This window comes from Thamnophis sirtalis, unplaced genomic scaffold, assembly GCF_051295495.1.
Source record: "Thamnophis sirtalis isolate CommonGarterSnake01/CBP01778 unplaced genomic scaffold, rThaSir2_p1.2 scaffold_3, whole genome shotgun sequence".
Lineage (NCBI taxonomy): Eukaryota > Metazoa > Chordata > Lepidosauria > Squamata > Natricidae > Thamnophis > Thamnophis sirtalis.
Genome location: NW_028261383.1, coordinates 99,493,476 through 99,511,222, shown reverse-complemented (window position 1 = coordinate 99,511,222; position 17,747 = coordinate 99,493,476). Strand labels below are relative to the sequence as shown.

Here is a 17,747-nt window from a genome sequence, read left to right as displayed (position 1 = left end):
GAATGGGAAACCTAATAATATCCCACATTTGAGAAAGTGAACAATCTATAACCCAGATAGCTTATATCATTGTTCTAGAAATCAAACCATTTCTAAGGCAGTTATTTGCAGTATTTTTTTTCCTTTACAGACATTATCTACAGACTCTTTACCCAAGTCTCAGTTTTTTAAGATTCTCATATCTTCAGACTATACTTTATATTTTGTAGTTGCTTTAGCAGTATTAGTTGGCCTCACATTGATTACTAGAAACAGATAATGCCCTTGATTACTTTGTAGCAGCCCTGACCCAAAATGTAGCCAGGATTTTGATAAATAGCTAGCCAGCCAGATAGTCTTTTGGTGTTTTTAAAGTGCAGGTAGTCCTCAATTTATAATCATTTGTTTTGTGACCGTTTGAAGTTACAAGGGCACCGGATGTTTTTTTTACCACCAGTACTCATTGCAGCATTTTCATGGTCACGTGATCAACATTCAGGTGCTTGGTAATTGATATACATTTACAAGTGTTGCAGCGTCCTGTGCTCATGTGATTGTCATTTGCAACCTTCCCAGCCAGCTCCCGACAGACAAAGCCAATCGGGGAAGCCGGATTTGTTTTAACAATCATGTGATTCATTTAACTGCATGATTCACTTTACAACTATGCCAAAAAAGTCATAAAATTGGCCACGACTCACTTAAAAATCATTTTGCTTAACCATGGAAATTCTGTGGATTGTAAGTTGAGGACTACCTGTACTTATGTTCCCTTGTTCCCATTCAGTATTGTTACTATTACACATAATTGACTATTTTACAATAAATAAATAAAAATCTTACTTGGTATAGGGATTCTAACGAGTGGCGGCGGCCGATGTAAATGTGGGCCTGGCATTCTCATGTTGTGGGTTGGACCTTGGGTTGGGGGCATTAGCATTCCAGGTGGAGGAGGAAGTCCCGGAGGTGGTGGTGGGAAAGGAATCATGCTTGGCAGAGATACTTCATCTACAACTAGTGGGTCATTTCCATGATCGAACTGACAAAGATCACCAAGAACGCAAAATCCTCGTTCTATTAAGAAAAGGGGAGGAAGGGGGGGGGGTAGAAAGCCACGTAGAATCATTATTTGTTAAACTGTTAACTAATGCTTACGATCTTTTTCATTTTACTATGTAGTACCCATTCATTATACAAAAAAACGGAGGTTTTGTTAAAGACTTTTTATACTAATGAAAGCATTTGTTATGTACTGCAATGGGCAATGACATTGCATGGTCCATTTCACATGAAAATAAGCATTGGTCTTAAATCACCTTGCTAAAACTGCAATCTTTTTGAATATTTTCCTCTATAAAGGAACCATTCTTCTAGAATAAATAAAGGGGGGAGACAACATCAAATGATAATCTGAAAAAAGAGTTTTCAGCCTACTGTATGTCTTTCTCCATAATATTCAGATTAAGACATTAACATGTTATTTGATGTAAATATCAAAACATAGAGCATATTTATGGGTACAGATTGGAAGTACTGTGCATGGAGAATTGGCAACATGGGACCCTTTTTATTTGTCCCTATTTGTATTCTCCAAGTCAATCTCAGAAAATAGGAGACATTATCCCATCTTATTTCTCCTTTTGAGTGGCTGTGTAATCTAGGCCCACAGGGAGATACGTGACAGCAAAACAAAACAAAACAAAACAACAGTAGCATTGACCCATTGAGTAGGCCCCTTGAGGGTGTTTTGTGTACGATTCTTAAACTTGGAACAGGCATTTCGTACTCAATTAATTATGAAAACTGTCAACGAAGTAGAATGAAATACATATGAGCTATATCAATGGTTCCCAACCTTTGTGGCTTGGCGGCCCGGCGGGGGTGGGTGAATGGAGAGAGGAACCAGGCCATGTGAGTGGTGAGTCAGCGGGCACATACATACGTGCATAGTTCAACTTGCACAAGTTGAGCTGTGCATGCGCACTGGCCTGCTGCTTGCACAAATCGAGCTGCACGCATGCACATGCACAACGAACCACCGCTCATGAAATCTGGTTCCGAATATGCCATGGCCAAGGGGTTGGGACCCCCTGATCTATATGATGCTAGTCTCATTTATATCAAGTTTTGAAAATGCCATGAAAAACCAAAAGTAGAACAAGCAGAAGCCTCAGTTACCATCATAATCTCGACACCGCCTTTTTGGTGGAACATTCCTGCCAAATGAATTAGGTGCGGAATGATTGCCATAGTAATTTGACCAGCTTTCTGTTGTGTTTTCAGGATGGTGAGCTGGTGCAATCACAGTGACAGCACTAGGAATACATTGGGCTCCGGTGGAATACTGTTCAGCTGAGTTTATGGAAGACAAAGACACAGGGTTGTATGAACTGTCCATGTCACTTCTTTCACACTTGAATTTGGCTCGATCTCTGTGATCTGTTTGAAAATTCGAAGTAAGTTTAGGTAAATTTACACTCTTCCACAGTTCTTCTGAGATGTCATGACTCTGCATAAAAACTTAACATTACAGTATAATAATTTATTATTATTCAAGTAAAATCTTGAAATTCTGCTAAAACCACACTTTTGACAGTAGTAAAACTGTATAGTTAGGTTCACTGACATTTCTTTTCAGAAAAGAAAACTGTGACCTTACAAAAATTATTTCAATTATTAGATATTTTTTATAAAATACTATTTTATTATATAACATAAATGCAATTTATAGAAGTAGAGATTATTTAGAAATAAGTAACATGCATTCACTTTTTTCAATAGAGGCATAATTCAGAACAGCAACATCCAGCAGTAGACAAAGAATAAGAGAAGGCGTCAATCTATCAGAGTATACCTTAAAATAGTGATGGCAAACCTTTTTTGGCTGCCAAAAGCGAAGGGAGCACGGGGGGGGGGGGAGTTGTGCACCGGCGTCTGACACCCATAATGCTATGTGTGTCACCCCCCAGCACGTGCGTATGTGCGCAAATCAGTGACACCCCCACACATTTGCTGCAGTTTTTTCGCCTTCCCCAAGCTCTAGAGGCTTTCTAGGAAAACAGCCTCCCCATCACTCCGGATGCCCTCCAGTGGCCTCAGGAGCTTCCCTGAAGCCTCCGGAGGGCAAAAAACAGACCTATGGGGAACTCAGAAGTTCGGGAATGGTGATTTCCGGTTTGTCCATAGGGCCGATTTTTGACCTCTGGAGCCTTCAGGAGGCTTCCCTGAAGGCTCTGGAGGGCAAAAAATGAACCCATGGACAAAGCAGAAGTCACTTCTGGTTTGCTTGCAGGCCTGATTTTTCGCATTTTGGAGGCTTCAGGGAAGCCTCAGGAGGGTGAAAAATGGCCTCAAAAGAAGGATGAAGTCAGTTGGCCAGCGCATGCATACGTGCTGGCCAGCTGACAGGGCATTGTCTCACATGCCCTGACAAATGGCTCTGCATGCCACCTGTGGCACATGTTTTTTTTGTTTTTTGTGCCATAGGTTCGCCATCACGGCCTTAGAACAAATGTAATAATTCCCTGCATTAAGGCACCTTATAGTCTGTTGTTGGAAAATGCACAGCAGACAGGGAGGAGGACTGAAGCTGGGAATTAACCTTGAATCACTGCACAGTTGCAAGAGGTTGAGGACTGATGCCTTCTCTAGGCTCCATGGAACCCTATCAGTTCCCAAGAGAAGGAAAACAGTTTGTGGAGATTCCTGTAATATAGGTAGAATTGCAATAAAGTAATCACACCCTGAACTCTCACAGTGTTGATCTATTGTCTAGGCCTGACACCAGCTATTTTTAAAATCAATTCTAATTATTTATCAGAATTTGGTGATACACACACATTCACACATTTTGAAATCTGTTTTCACATGACGCCTTACTTGGATATAATAGCAACTTACCAATATTTCTGCCAGCATCCCTGTCTTTGTTTGCATCTTGGTCTTTGCTTTTGCCTCTACTGCGGCTCCGACTTCGGCTTAACCCTCTGCTTTTACTACGACTCTTACTTCTTCCCCTTCGCCAGTCATATTTGTCTCTATATAAGTCATTCCTATCATAGTATCTGTCGTAGTCTCTCCATTTGCCATCATCTCTTTTTCTTTCTCTGGGTCTATTTAAAATTCAAAAGCAAAAAAATGAAGAAGAGGATTTTCAAATAACCTAAAATGTTCATAGCATTAGAATGTAACAATAAGATGTAGCAATAAGCTTCCCCCCCTCACAAAAAATAATGTGTGGAACGCGAAGCTTTGAGAAAAATCATGAATCAAAAAGTGATAGCAAATATAATCAATTTTCACTACCAGTTAGAATGACTAGGAGTTCAGTATGCCTGGTAGAGCACTGTATAAACACAAATGCTCTCTCAAACTTTCTTGTGCTGGTAAAGATTGTAATACTCAATCAAATGCATCAGCACAGATGAAAAAATATTCTTGCTAGACACCAACATTTGAATTAGTGACCAGAGCAGATCAAATACAGCAAATGAATCATATTTAACTCAATCAGAGTGTACAGCAGACCATCTGAGCATAAAGAAGATGATATATACTTTCAATTATGAATAAACACAAACCTTTGCTCGTTAGAATCTGAACGGTTTTTCTGTGGGCTAGTGTATTTCTTCTTTTTGTTCTCTCTGTCTTCTTCAAAAGATTCCTGAAATGTCTAACAAATATGAAAATTATTATTAAATAAAACCCAACGATATGGGAGACACAAAGCAATGATAATAACACAGAGTGACAAAAAATAACAGATGCTAGATTTTTTTTAAAAAAGCAATTTATATATGGATTTTATTCACTGAAATCAGGAGACAATAGCAAAAATCAAAACAGTGGTATGGAGCAACAAGGTAAGGGAGAAAAGGAAGATTGGGGGGGGACGGGACAGAAGGAGTAGGTATCCCAGTGTACCTGAAATCCAGGTGTGATGACAGCAACAGCAAAGAGGAGGAGTATGCTAGGACATACTCCTAGCATACTTGGGAAAGGGATGGGCATGGGTACTTTTTGTTCAGTGGTGCTGTGGTTGAATTTAGATATGGTGGCAGCAGAAATGAAAGAAAGCTTCAGGACAGGACTGGGGCTGGAATGACTAGAAGCATTAAAGCACAGAGGAAGAGAATTGTGTCCATCCTTGCCTTGTTCATCCTGCAAAAGTGTCTGGAATTTGTCTTGCCTGAAATATGGAATAAGCAAGGCTGCAACTACCTGGAACAGGTCCAATGAAATCCTGACTCACAAATGCTTTCCCAGAACAAAAAAAAACCCATTTTTTTCTTTCTTTCTTGGGTTACTATTTCAAGTTTGAAAACTACAAGGGCAAATAGTGGGAACTAAGGATTCATGACACTAGAGTTCTCTATGAAAATAATGGCAAGCCCTAGTTTGCTGGATTTCTGATCAGGAATTTAAAAAAGAAATGTTACATTATACCTATTGTTTTTATGGGAATAAGCTGCTGCTAGCTTATGGAACGAGTGGATCAGCCTTGAAAATCTTGAAATATAAATTTCCAAATCAAATAGATGGACATTTTAAAATTTATATTTTCATTTTTTACTTATTTTGAATCTTAAGACAACACTACTTTATTCTGACAAACACATCAGATCCACTTAACAGCATTAAGCAAAGAATCTACGGTAGCCTGATTAACAAATATTTTGACCCTTCTAGCCTTTTGGGCTGTGATGGTTTTCTTGTCTACTTTCAACAATCATGGGCTCTTCCAAGCAAATTAAAACGAATACAGTTCACTCTTATGAAGTGGAAGAGCTGTCAATTTTAATACAGGTAGTCCTTGATTTATGACTACAATTGAACTTCAATTTTTGAATGTTAAGTGAGTTTTGCCCCATTTAATGACATTTCTTGCCACAGTTATTAAATGAATCACTGCAGTTGGTAAGTCAGTATCAATTATGTAGTGAATCTGGCTTCCCCATTGCTTTTGCTTGTCAAAAAGTGATCACAAGGTCTTGAGACACAGCAACAGTCCTAAGTATGAACCAGTTGCCAAGCATCTGAATTTTGATCACATGATCATGGAGATGCTACAAAGGTCAAAAGTGTGAAAAATAGCTGTAAGTGCTGTTGCAACTTTGAACAATCACTAGATGAACTGGTGTAAGTCAAGGACTACCTGTAATGAGACTTAGTTAAAAAATGAAAGTTACGCGGGACCTGGAAGATCAAGAAAAATCTCTCCTGGACCTGCTATCAAATTGGTCCAATTTGAAAATCAGAACCTCAAAACACTGTAAAGGGCTTGTTGAAATAAACACTGAACTGTCTGGTAATCTACAATTGGGATGGGGGTTGGAAGAACGAAGGATTTGAAGAAAATTTTAAAATAAGTAGAAATGCAGAATGTCTGGAGATTCTCAGTCATCCAAGTCATGGTTGCCCCAAAGGTGCTCTTTCAAGAGGCATCTAGACAAAAAGGTCCAGTTGCCTTTTGAAAAAGCACTTTTGTGACAGAAATGCAAAACAATAAGAAAAGCGTTAGATGCAGTGGCTCAAGGCATTGGGCTAGGTACCAGGAAACAGTGAATCCTAGTTCTACTTTAGGCACCTAGCCACTTTTTTCAACCAATGGCAGAAAACAATAGCAAATCATATTTGAAAAATGTTGCCAAAAACCAGCATGGGCTTGTCTCTGCATGCTCAAAACTGACTCAAGTGCATAAAATAATAAACAAACAAAAACACCATTGCCAACCATTAAGCACAATGGTGGCTCTATTAACACTTTCAGCTTGTGCGGCAGTCAGTGGCATAAGAAAAAGTGCACAAATGGAAGGAGGAAGAGATTCAACCAAATATCAATGTATCACACAATATCCCACAGTCAATGAAAAAATGTAGCTGAAACCAAGGCTGGAGATCACCTGCTTTAAAAGAAAATTTGGAAGTACATTCTTTACAATTCTTTATTTTCTAGCACCTTTGGTTTTGCACTTTTCTTTCATTTCTCCTCTTTTTTTTATTCTATTAATTTGTTGTTAGCTTTTTATTCTGTATTAAAATACGTAATGAAATTTATAAAAAACTAAATAAAAACAATGATCTGAAATAAACTTCCAAATCAGTCTGAAATACAGGAAAGAAAAAAGATTTTAGAAATTCTTGCCCAGATTTAAACATTAGTGAAATCTGAGCATTGCATGCTAGGAGACCCAATAGTATGTCTAAGCTAGAAGAACTCTGTAGAATAGCAGGAAGCCAGACTAGGAAAAAAAACTTCTATCTGGCTAAAGGAAATGTTTGGGAGCTGTTATTTCTGCCAAAAGTGGTGTTTCCAAAATGTTGATTAAAAGGGTTTTGAAACCTTTGCACCCTGACACCTTCATTCTTTTCTTATTTCGAACCTTAACATTTGCAAGCAGATAGTAAGGAGAAATTTCCTGACAGAACAATTAATCAGTAGCACAATTTGCCTCCAGAAGTTAACACTGGAAGTTTTAAAGAAGAGATTGGATGACCATTTGCCTTAAGTGGTGTAGGTTTTCCTGTCTGAGCCGGGGGTCGGGCTGGACTAGAAGACCTCCAAGGTCCCTTCCAACTCTGTTGTTATGGTTATTATTAAGTATGTACTGAAATTTGCAGAAGAATGTCAAGTTTAACTTTGCACTATGTAGACACTGTATCAAGACTGGTTCATTTAGGGATTTATTAAGGCATACCATTTGACTAAACTTTTGCATGCATCTTTGCGCTTTATTTTTGAACCAAAAGAGAACCTTAGAGCTATGTAAAACACCCTTTCAAATGCTTCTCATCACTTTGTCATTGTGTTCATTTAGGTAATGTCGATATCCAAAGTGACAACTTCAACAGATACTTGTATTTCATCCAGTCTTTCACTACTGTGTTCCTTTCAAATGTTTTTAGCACAAACCAAAGTGTGGTGAAGTAATAAAATACCTTAAGATATGCTTTTGTACCACTGCTTCTGTTCATAGCATAGTGAACTTTAGAAAATTTCAACCCCTACACTAGTTTTTAAATTAGCAATTAATCACTGTGAAAACAGGCAACTTATTTATTTATAAGATCCCTTCTAAGACTGTCATTAATAGTGTGTTTCAGATTTTCAATGGAAATTGATTTTGGAGTGTAAATCTTCATTAGTAGAACTGCACTTTCTGAACTCTAAAAGAGATGGTCTGCACAAAATATATAGCTGACAAGATTTAGCTACTGTATAATATTTTCTAAAAAATAAGCAAAACATTATTTGATTATGTGCCATCAAATTGGTGATAACTTTTAGCAACTACTTAGATATTCTCCATGACAATTTGTTTCTAAATTATCCCTAGGAAGTCAGAATTTTTCTTAAATTCAAGTGAAGTTTTTCTGATGAATAATTTGCTAGTAAAGAGCAGAATTTAGGAGACAGAAAAATCACAGTGTGAATATGAGGACTATGTGATACAAAGATATCATCTCTCACTTGACCTTATCTAAATATAGCAGAGATCTCAAATGTAATGCAGCCTGAGTTAATAAAACATTAATCTTAACACATGTTATTTTCCCAATTACATTTACTCCTAGATAAAATATCCATTGTGTTATGAAAGTGCAATATTTAAAATGGCAGCCTCTGACCTTGTAATTAAATAAACAAAATACAAGCTATGAAGCAATTCAAGCAGGACAAGAATACATGTTTGCATTATTCCATACGAACCTCTGAAATGGGAATAACCTTCTTTAACACAGTATTTAGCATCTATAATAAAATATGAAATACTGTATGAAAAATACAAATATAAAAGCACATTTAATGCAACACTGAAAACTACTTGATATCACATTAGATTTTGTCTTTATGAATGAGTGCATTTTCCGCAAAGATCTAATTATCTTTTAGCTACAATTCTTGAATGGATTTTATCTTTGACTTTAAACAACATAGGGGACTGCATGAACTGCAAAATCTGTTGTATTTGTTGCATGAAAACAAGCACACAGTGGCTCAGAGTTTGAGTAGATTGTTCTAGATAGGGTCTTGATTCAGCCAAATTATGGCTGAATGTTCTAGGTTTTATCCAAGAAAAATCTAAAGATGTGAGAAGGTGGGTGGTATCTCATGTTTCGCTTTCCTTCTCTACGCTGTGTGCCAACCTGCCTGCTTTACATTCCCTATCGTCAAATTTAGCATGGCATACCTAACTGGTCTACAGAGTCACATACTTCTCTGACTTTCACAGCTTCTTCCTTCATCATAGCTCTTCTCTTATACAACTAGTTCACGGATCTCAAATGGTTTTCCTTGACTAATCAATGCCTTCCCCATCTTTCTATCCCTTTTTTCCTAGTGCTGGAACCATCAGTACTACTGGTTTTATTTATTTGTTGTTTTCACATTGGAACATATGTATTTAAGCTCCATCCATGCTCACTAAGCACACGTGTTTTGATCCAATATGGACCAGCCAATATGGACCAGTCTGTTTCATCCATAGGGCAGTCCTTGCAAGAAACCTTTTATGCATCCCTGATAATATCTGGACTGGAAGAGCATATTAAAATGAAAGCAAATGGTTGAATATCTTCAGAGTACAGAAATTTTCCATTATAAATAAGATATTGTGCCTCAACTCATCATCACAGTGGTTCCTTATAGAATTCATCAAACATGGAAATTCCTGTTTACTAATGAGACTTCCTGAATTCCCCCCCTCCCCAAAAGGAATTAGAAAACAATTCAGAAAATAGTTCAGAAAAAAATAATAATCAACATGGCCACAAACTTTCTTAAAGAGTTCAATCCTGACCGGTTGACTTAGCCTATGAGGTGGTATATTAATCTAAGTGCTACTGCTATCAGGAAACATAGTACATGCAGGTGTGGGTTCCTGAACTGGTTGGTACCAGTTCGCTGCTCACATTGCTTGCTTCGCTTGCCCATCAGCTGTGCGTTGTTCACGCATGCGCAGTTGACCAAAAATTGTTCTGCGCATGTGCAGAAACATGCCAGCAATGGCAGAAGAGACTGGGGAACTAGTTCGGGGGGGGGGGGCGCGGCATGGCTGGCCTGGGTCTATGCCGGTTCTGCGACCCAGCCAAATCATTACTAACGGTTCGACCAAACTGGGAGCAACCCACCTCTGGTACATGCCTAGCTAAGTATAGAATAAGTATCACAATTCTAGCATCCCCTATTATTAAAAAAAAAAACATAGTCTTCCCAATTCAGATTAGTGTTCCATAAGTTCTTGTTGTCTGTCTCCCTTACATAATTTGTGCAGGTTTTAATATCAGAAAGGACAATATAGTGTGGAATACAATTAGGCAGCTTCCAGCAGAAATTTCTGAAACTTGTTTCACATGCATTTCTTTTCGGCTAATTATATTAGTTTCATTCACTTAGAATTATATTTGTAAATAATTAAAATATTAGCATTAGAAGTAACAAAATCCCTGTTTATTATATATGATATAATTTAAAACTTGGTATATATGAATAGAAATATAAGTCTTCCAATTATAGTGTAATGTTCTTATAATATAGGTAAGGGGTAGCATACTAGGGATTATGCACCCACACCCGCCACTTCCATAGCCTGGTTCCCAATGGCTCAAAGCCTGAAGATGGGTCCTGGCCCAGGGGTTTGGGACCCCTGATGTATGGTAAATCAGGTCTCCTTCAAAAATAAAGGGAAAACTATATGCTGTGTTTTCCCGAAAATAAGACCCGATCTTATATTAATTTTTGTTCCAAAAGATGCATTAGGACTTATGTTCCAGTTAGGTCTTATTTGGGGGGAAATAGGAGTATCAAGTAAAACTGGAATAAGGCAATAGTGTTATATTTACTTACCTGGGATTCAATCCCATTACATTTCACTTCTCGGTGATGTGCTTTGGCTTATGCACAACTACCTTAGAGTATGCTCAATGAACAATATTGGGGTTAATTCTGAATAGATTTGCATAGGATTCCTCTAAGTATTAAGGAAATTATATTGAAAAACTTACCATTGCTTCCTCTTTGATTTCTTCTTTTCCTTGATTAGTTTTCAGATCTGGTTTTACTGGTTCATTAGGAACTAGGTAATCCTTAGTATATAGGCTTTCAAATAGTTTGTCAACAAAACCCGATGTTTCTGTGGGAGACAATCAAGAAAATTAATCATGTTTCTAATGAACCTAACTTTCTAGTTTTGCATTAAAGTTGCCTTTCCCCCTCCATATCAATTCAAGCCCAGTAAATTAAAGAGCCTCAAACTTGGTGTTCCAGTAATAGAAGCATCACTAGTGTACCACACTGTTTCAAACATAAATTGTGATGTGATTGAGACCTGACATTTTAATTTGAAACATTAAATACTGCATGCTTGCCATGCCCTTGATTATGCCTAAAATAGTTGTTCAGATTTCAGGGTCATATTCTTAAAACTATATTAAGAATCCACTGGGAGATCATTCTGTCTGCTGAAAAGGATGGTATAAATTTCGTTTTAAAACCAGTATAATTTCCTCAAGGCACTAACTTTATAGCCTATTGAGAACAAAAATCATGGCTGCCATACTGAAATTTTAGGGTTTTTTTCCCCAATGACTTGAGCTGTTGCATTTAGGATGCTGAAAAATATTTCCCTGCATTTGGGCAAGCTTGGATAAAATCAAATGTCACCAATTTTACTTTAAGTAAAAGCATATGTAACATCATATAGTTTCATTATAAATTCCCAAATTATGCTGGATGATTACCTTTTCTGGAGAAAATAACAAGTCTTAACAATCATACTGGCCTTCCTGTATAGCATGGGTAAGGTAGGTTGTTTTCAGTTTGGACCAAAGTTGGGAAGTGGAGATGCAGTGGCTTGCTTCTTTCTACCTTGCTCATCCATGTTAGAGCTGCAGATAGGAAGTAGATGCACACTGACGTATTATGTCCTGGTAGGCTCTCCAAACTTAGACAACTAGGTCTACTGCATGCTGGAGTAAGATGGGCCTTGGCCTGATGAGGAACTTTGTTTAATGTTTTAATCTACCAAAATGACATTTAAATGTTTTTGCCATTGCCATCTTTTGAGTTATTTTTTATTTTTTTGGTCTAGTCTATAGCACTGAGTTCCTAGGAGTCTCCCTTCTAAGTAATAACAATTCTCATTAGCCTTTTAAGATGAGCAAAGCCTGAGTCCAGGCTATCACTCAGCTGGGGCAAATTTCCCTATGTTTAGCACCAACATTTTGTAGTGAATCAGGCATTTATATTAATTATCTGTCAATAGGTGGTGTTGACTATTAGCAATCACATAGATTTTCTCCATGATGATCTGTTTTTAATTTTGTCCTTCAAGTCTTCCAACCAAAGGCTCATCATACTATGACTGAATCCATCCATCTTGCTGTTGGTTGTCCTCTTCTTCTCTTGCCTTTTATTTTTCTCAGCTTTAGAACTCCTCCAGAGCGCTACGTTTTGCCTAATGTATCCCCAAATAGAATCATTTGTTATTGGTCCTTTCTGCCATGAATGAGACCTCAATGTTAATTTGTTCAATGTTCCATTTGTTTGTTTTCCAAAAACAAAGTTTGAAAGTGTTAATATGACACTTTCCTTTACTTGCTTCTTTATGTATGATGGTTGATCCTAAAAAAACAGAATATATCCACTACCTTGGTATCTCCATTATCAATTCCAAGGCTGGTTGTTGCATTTGTTGTCATTAGTTTGGTCTTCTTTATAATTAATTTTAGTCCTATTTTTCACAGTGCCCCTTAACTTTTACTATTAGAGCTTGCGGATCCTTTGCATTTTTAGATATCAGAGTAGCATCATCAGCACAGTGCAGGTTACTGATGTTTCTTCCTCCCGTTTCAAACCACAGTAATCTTCCAATCCTACTGCCTTAAGTATATCCATTATTTATCTGAATAAATAAGGAAAGAATATACAGCTTTCTCTCACTCATAGAACAGTCTGTAGCTTCCTGATCTGTAAATAGGTTTCCCACGAGGATGGGATGTTCTGGGGCAGGAATTTATATTTTTGCCCTTAGTATGTTTTAATCTGCCCAACAAATGAAGGTCTTTAAGTAAATCATTTACTTTAAAATTATATTTTTTTTAAAAAAGCAACAATGTAGTAATAAGAAATATGTATATGTATATCTATAATACATTATTAATAAATATAAATAACTGTACCTTTTTGCAGAAATACATCTAGCTGATCAGCACAGAAAGCCTTTAGTTCTTTTTCTGGCTTGTCTTTTTTGACCAGTGCAACAACATAGTTAGCCAAGGCTGATGGATCAGCATCACATCTGAGGAAAAATACTTTTATTAGCATATAACTTTTAGCGTCAGAAGTCTAACACAAGAATATATGTTGTAATAAGCTTCTCTGAAGATGCAGTATGTTATTCACATAGAGAGTTCTAGTACATCTTCTACATGGGTGACTGGTATACAAATAGAAAATTTAATGTACAAACATGGAAGAGCTAACCAAAACATTTCACATAGGAAGCAATGCTCCGTACTAATGATAAGTTCAATGTTATTAAGAATAAAATATTAATATAAAAAGTAAACTAGCATTTAGTTAAGACTAGAATGTAAGATTCAGCTTATTTACCATACTTTTCACACTACAGAATTCTGTAGTGTTACCAGATCACAGCAAAAGCCACAACGTGATGACTGAAGGTTTATGTCCATAAAAATGCCTTTAAAAATGTTAAATGAATAGTTACTTTTTCCATATTATAGGCTCCATATTAAATTTCCTCCATTACTACAGGCTTAGCAATTTTATGCATATTATTTTACTGTTATTTCCCATGGTTCCTGTTTTAGAAGACACTATTTGGCTCCGGCAAAATGCTTTAATTTTTTGCCTGCCTGATCCTTGATTAGCCTCATTAGTTTTCTCTCAGATACTCTCTATCTTTTTTTCAGAGGTGCATTTTCTTCTTTCCTCAAGTTTTTGTTCAGATTCTTTTCCTGTTTCTGTTCCTCCCACCTCAGTCAGTCATCTCGGGACTTCCTGTCATTTTCTTTCCTCTCCCTTAACAGTTTTTCTGCTTGTCATGTCAGATTGTTCTGTGCAAAGTTGTCAATCCATCCAAACTAATAGCTTTCCTTCCTGAGTGTAGTACAAGAAGTTGGTTTCAAAAGTAATTGGGCATTAACTGAACTATTATGGTATTGAAGCCATGCACCAGCCTTAACTTTCAATATTATCAGATATATCCAGGGCTCAGGAGGAAACAGATACAAATTGTCTAGACCTGAATCATTTGCCCAAGCTGAATAACTATCTTATTCCTTACAAAAATATCACTTTTAAAATGTCCTAATAATCATTTCCATCAGATAATTGAAAATATTTTATGTCCTGAATTTTTTTTAAAGTAAACCATAAACACAACTTTATTAATATAGAAATCTTTAGATTATGATATAAGTATTCACCCAAGAATAACCTATTTTGGGAATATATTTTTATTATAACCCAAATATAGGTTGGGAGCATATCCAATAATCCAGTGATGTTTAAGTTACTAAATGATCTGATTTTTAAAATACTAGCATATAAGTTATAATTGACATTGAAAGTGTTCATCATATTTTAGTTACAACAGTGTTATAAATTATAGCGGGAAAAACTAAAGAAAGTGATAAGGAGAAAAACACAAGATCTCTTGCAGACAAATATACAGAATAAAATATTTGACATAAAAGCCTTATTTTGCATATTTGGCTGCAAAAGAATACTGAACACCACTTCAATGGCATGAGATAAAGATCTTAGGATTCAGCTCTACGTATCTGCAGGGTTTCTGGAAGTAGAGTCATTGCAGACTTGAAAATCCCGAGGTACAGTAATATTTTGGCTTAAAACAATTGTAAATTTACAAGATACAAAATACACAAATACTTTTGGTATATTCCTGTTAGTTTTGAAATGAAGATTTAAAATATGTACACTGTGTGTGTTGATAGATCCTTGTTTACATAGACAATGTTTTGTTTATGCTTTTTATGAATGAAATAATGTAAACTCAATTCTTCTCAACATTAACTTAATAGTACAACATCAAGTTGATTATCCAAAATGGCTTGGCTTGAAAATAATTCACATATTGCATTATATATTGGTCATATTTATACAATGTACTAAGCTGTGATATGGTTAGTTTATGGTTCACATAGTAACTCAGGTATTGTGGATCATAAACTATGTTTGTTTATTGCAGGGGTAGTCAACCTTTTTATACCTACCACCCACTTTAATATTTCTGTTAGTAGTAAAAATTTCTAACCGCCCACCGGTTCCACAGTAATGGTGATTTATAAAGTAGGGAAGTAACTTTACTTTATAAAATTTATAAAGCAGAGTTACAGCAAATCCTTACCGCCCACCATGAAAGCTGGAACGCCCACTAGTGGGCTGTAGGGACCAGGTTGACCACCACTGGTTTATTGCATGAGGGAATGAGGCAAGACAGTGAAGAACCATGATGACTTGCCAAGATTTTTCATGATGTATATCTCTTTGTAGATGGCTTTCCCTTGATATATTATTGTTATGGCTCTAAAATTCTTTGGATATTTTACATGAACTCAACCAACTGGGATCTATTTAATCTATGTAACTTACTAAAAGATTAAATATAGCCATGTTAAAGAAGAAACTTTTGTAGTGACAACAAAGCAAATAAAATCAACTGATCTATAAATCTGAGTGTGAAAATCTTCATCTAGATGTTAATTGTTGAATAATAAAACATAGGACAGACTTCTGTTGCTTGGTAATGTATATTAAGTGCACAATTAAACAGAAAAAATTAGGCAATCTTAACTAAAGTGCATCTTTTAATGAATTCCTAAATAGAAAATAAATATGATAGATGAGAAGTTTGAACATCTTTTGTTTAGTATTTTGTAAATACTTCCTTTGACAGAAATAGCAACTTCCAAATATTTCCTATAGTCAACTAAGACTCTATTCTTGCTTTTAAATATTTTTTCACCAACTCTTCTCTATCGAACTCTTATAGGCAATATTCTTAGGGTTCCTTGCATGTTTGAGATCTCCACAGATATTTAATATGCAAGTCTGTGGACTGTTCAAACTATTCTAGAGCATTATTTTTTGTATGTTCCAGATCATTGTCTCGTTGAAATAGCCAACCGTTTTGGCTTCAGTTTCTTCACTGACTGTGGGACATCAATGATATTTTGATATTAAGTTGAATTCATTCCTTCTTTTATTTGTGTATTTCCTTTGCCACTGACTGCCACATAATCCCAAAACATAATAGAGCCATCTTGTGTTAATAGCAGCTAAGATATTCTTTTCTTCAAATGCTTTACTCTTTTTCTTCAAATGTATATTGTGTGTAAGGTTGTGACCAAGTCGTTAATTTTTATTTCATGAGTCCAAGCCCCTTTGTTCAAAAATGTTTTAGACGTGTTCAAGTTTTTTTTTTTTTGCGTACCTTAGATGATGACTTTTGTGATGAGGTTGGAGAAAAAGTTTCTATTTGGTAACTATCCCTTGTAGTGCATTCTTGTATAATGAATGTTGTACTGTGGACAACTTCTCCAGTGTTAGCTAAACTTTTCAGCAGGTAGTTTGCAGCAATCTGTGAATTGTGTTTTATAGATATGTCCAGTTCCAGGTAATTTTGGCAGAGATTTGTCTTGATCTTCATGCTAATGTCCCACAGCCAGTGAAGAAAATGAAGCTGAAAAGAAGTTGGATAGTTCAGCAGGACAACAATCTGAAAGATACTTCCAAATCAATCATGAAGCTCTTACAGTCTGTACAGTTCCCAGTTGAAAATTACTGAAAACCTGTGGAAAGAAAGCTCCAGCATGCCATTCATGCTAACAGTCCCAAGGATTTCTAACCTAGAAGATCTCTGTAATGAATAGTCAGGGAAAAAGTCCAAAAGCAGCAACAGAAAAACTTCTGGGTGGTCAGAGAAAATATTTATTTGGAAGTTGATATTTCTGCTGAAATAAATATTACAAAATGCTGACTAAAAGTGTGTCCAGACTTTTCTACTTTCCACATAGATTTTTTTATCCATAAACAACTGCTTACAAATAGCAAACATGCCTTGAGATTTAAAGCAAGGTACTGTGCTTACGGTAACTGTTAACCGTATGCAGGTTATATTCTCATCACTTAAGGATTTATTGAAATGTAAATAGCTATGGTTAACTAAACTTTTGCATTCAGCTATAAAAAAACAATACTAAATTATAAACACTAAAATAGCCTTTCAAATGTGCTTGGAAATTTGGACAAACATTCATAATTCTACAATTTTATATGGTATAAAAATTCAAACGACTCCACAGGTTAGTTAGAAATGCCAGCTGCTTATGCAACGTAATAATTCAATGTTATTCTACCTCATTTTATTTTTATCTTAGGGAACCAAATCAGCATTCCAGTTTAAGAACTTAATTCACGAGATATCAAAACTACTTAAAATAGGCTGTAAAGTTTGGGATAACATAGTTAAATATTCAAGGCCAAAGAGAAAAGTTAATAATTACAAAAATTAAGAATTGAGATAATTTAAGTATATTCTCTGGAACTTCTACTCATAATTTTAAATGTCACGCAGCATAGTACTCTTCAATGCAACATGTACACTTTAATTTCTTAAGTGTCAGTTTGAAATAACTAAGTGGTTTGTAGTATAAGCAACAATTTGTACTTAAAAACATATATGCAATTATAGTATAACACAGCTATTCAATAAAATATT

At 36.0% G+C, this 17,747-nt stretch overlaps 1 protein-coding gene across 3 annotated transcripts in view; it reads right to left on the bottom strand.

Moving 5' to 3' along the window:
• The window catches only part of RBM27 (RNA binding motif protein 27), a 34,452-nt gene that overhangs the window by 15,500 nt on the left and 1,205 nt on the right, over positions 1-17,747 (bottom strand). For 2 of the 3 annotated variants that reach the window (XM_014065768.2, XM_014065766.2), the window contains exons 2-8: positions 13,159-13,277; positions 10,984-11,111; positions 8,690-8,731; positions 4,560-4,651; positions 3,880-4,091; positions 2,158-2,418; positions 823-1,053 (exon numbers count right to left, since the gene is read on the bottom strand). In XM_014065768.2, coding sequence (XP_013921243.2) covers positions 823-1,053; positions 2,158-2,418; positions 3,880-4,091; positions 4,560-4,651; positions 8,690-8,731; positions 10,984-11,111; positions 13,159-13,277 — 1,085 coding nt within the window. The remainder of the gene's footprint in view (positions 1-822; positions 1,054-2,157; positions 2,419-3,879; positions 4,092-4,559; positions 4,652-8,689; positions 8,732-10,983; positions 11,112-13,158; positions 13,278-17,747) is intronic. The other variant, XM_014065767.2, reaches the window with a different exon arrangement.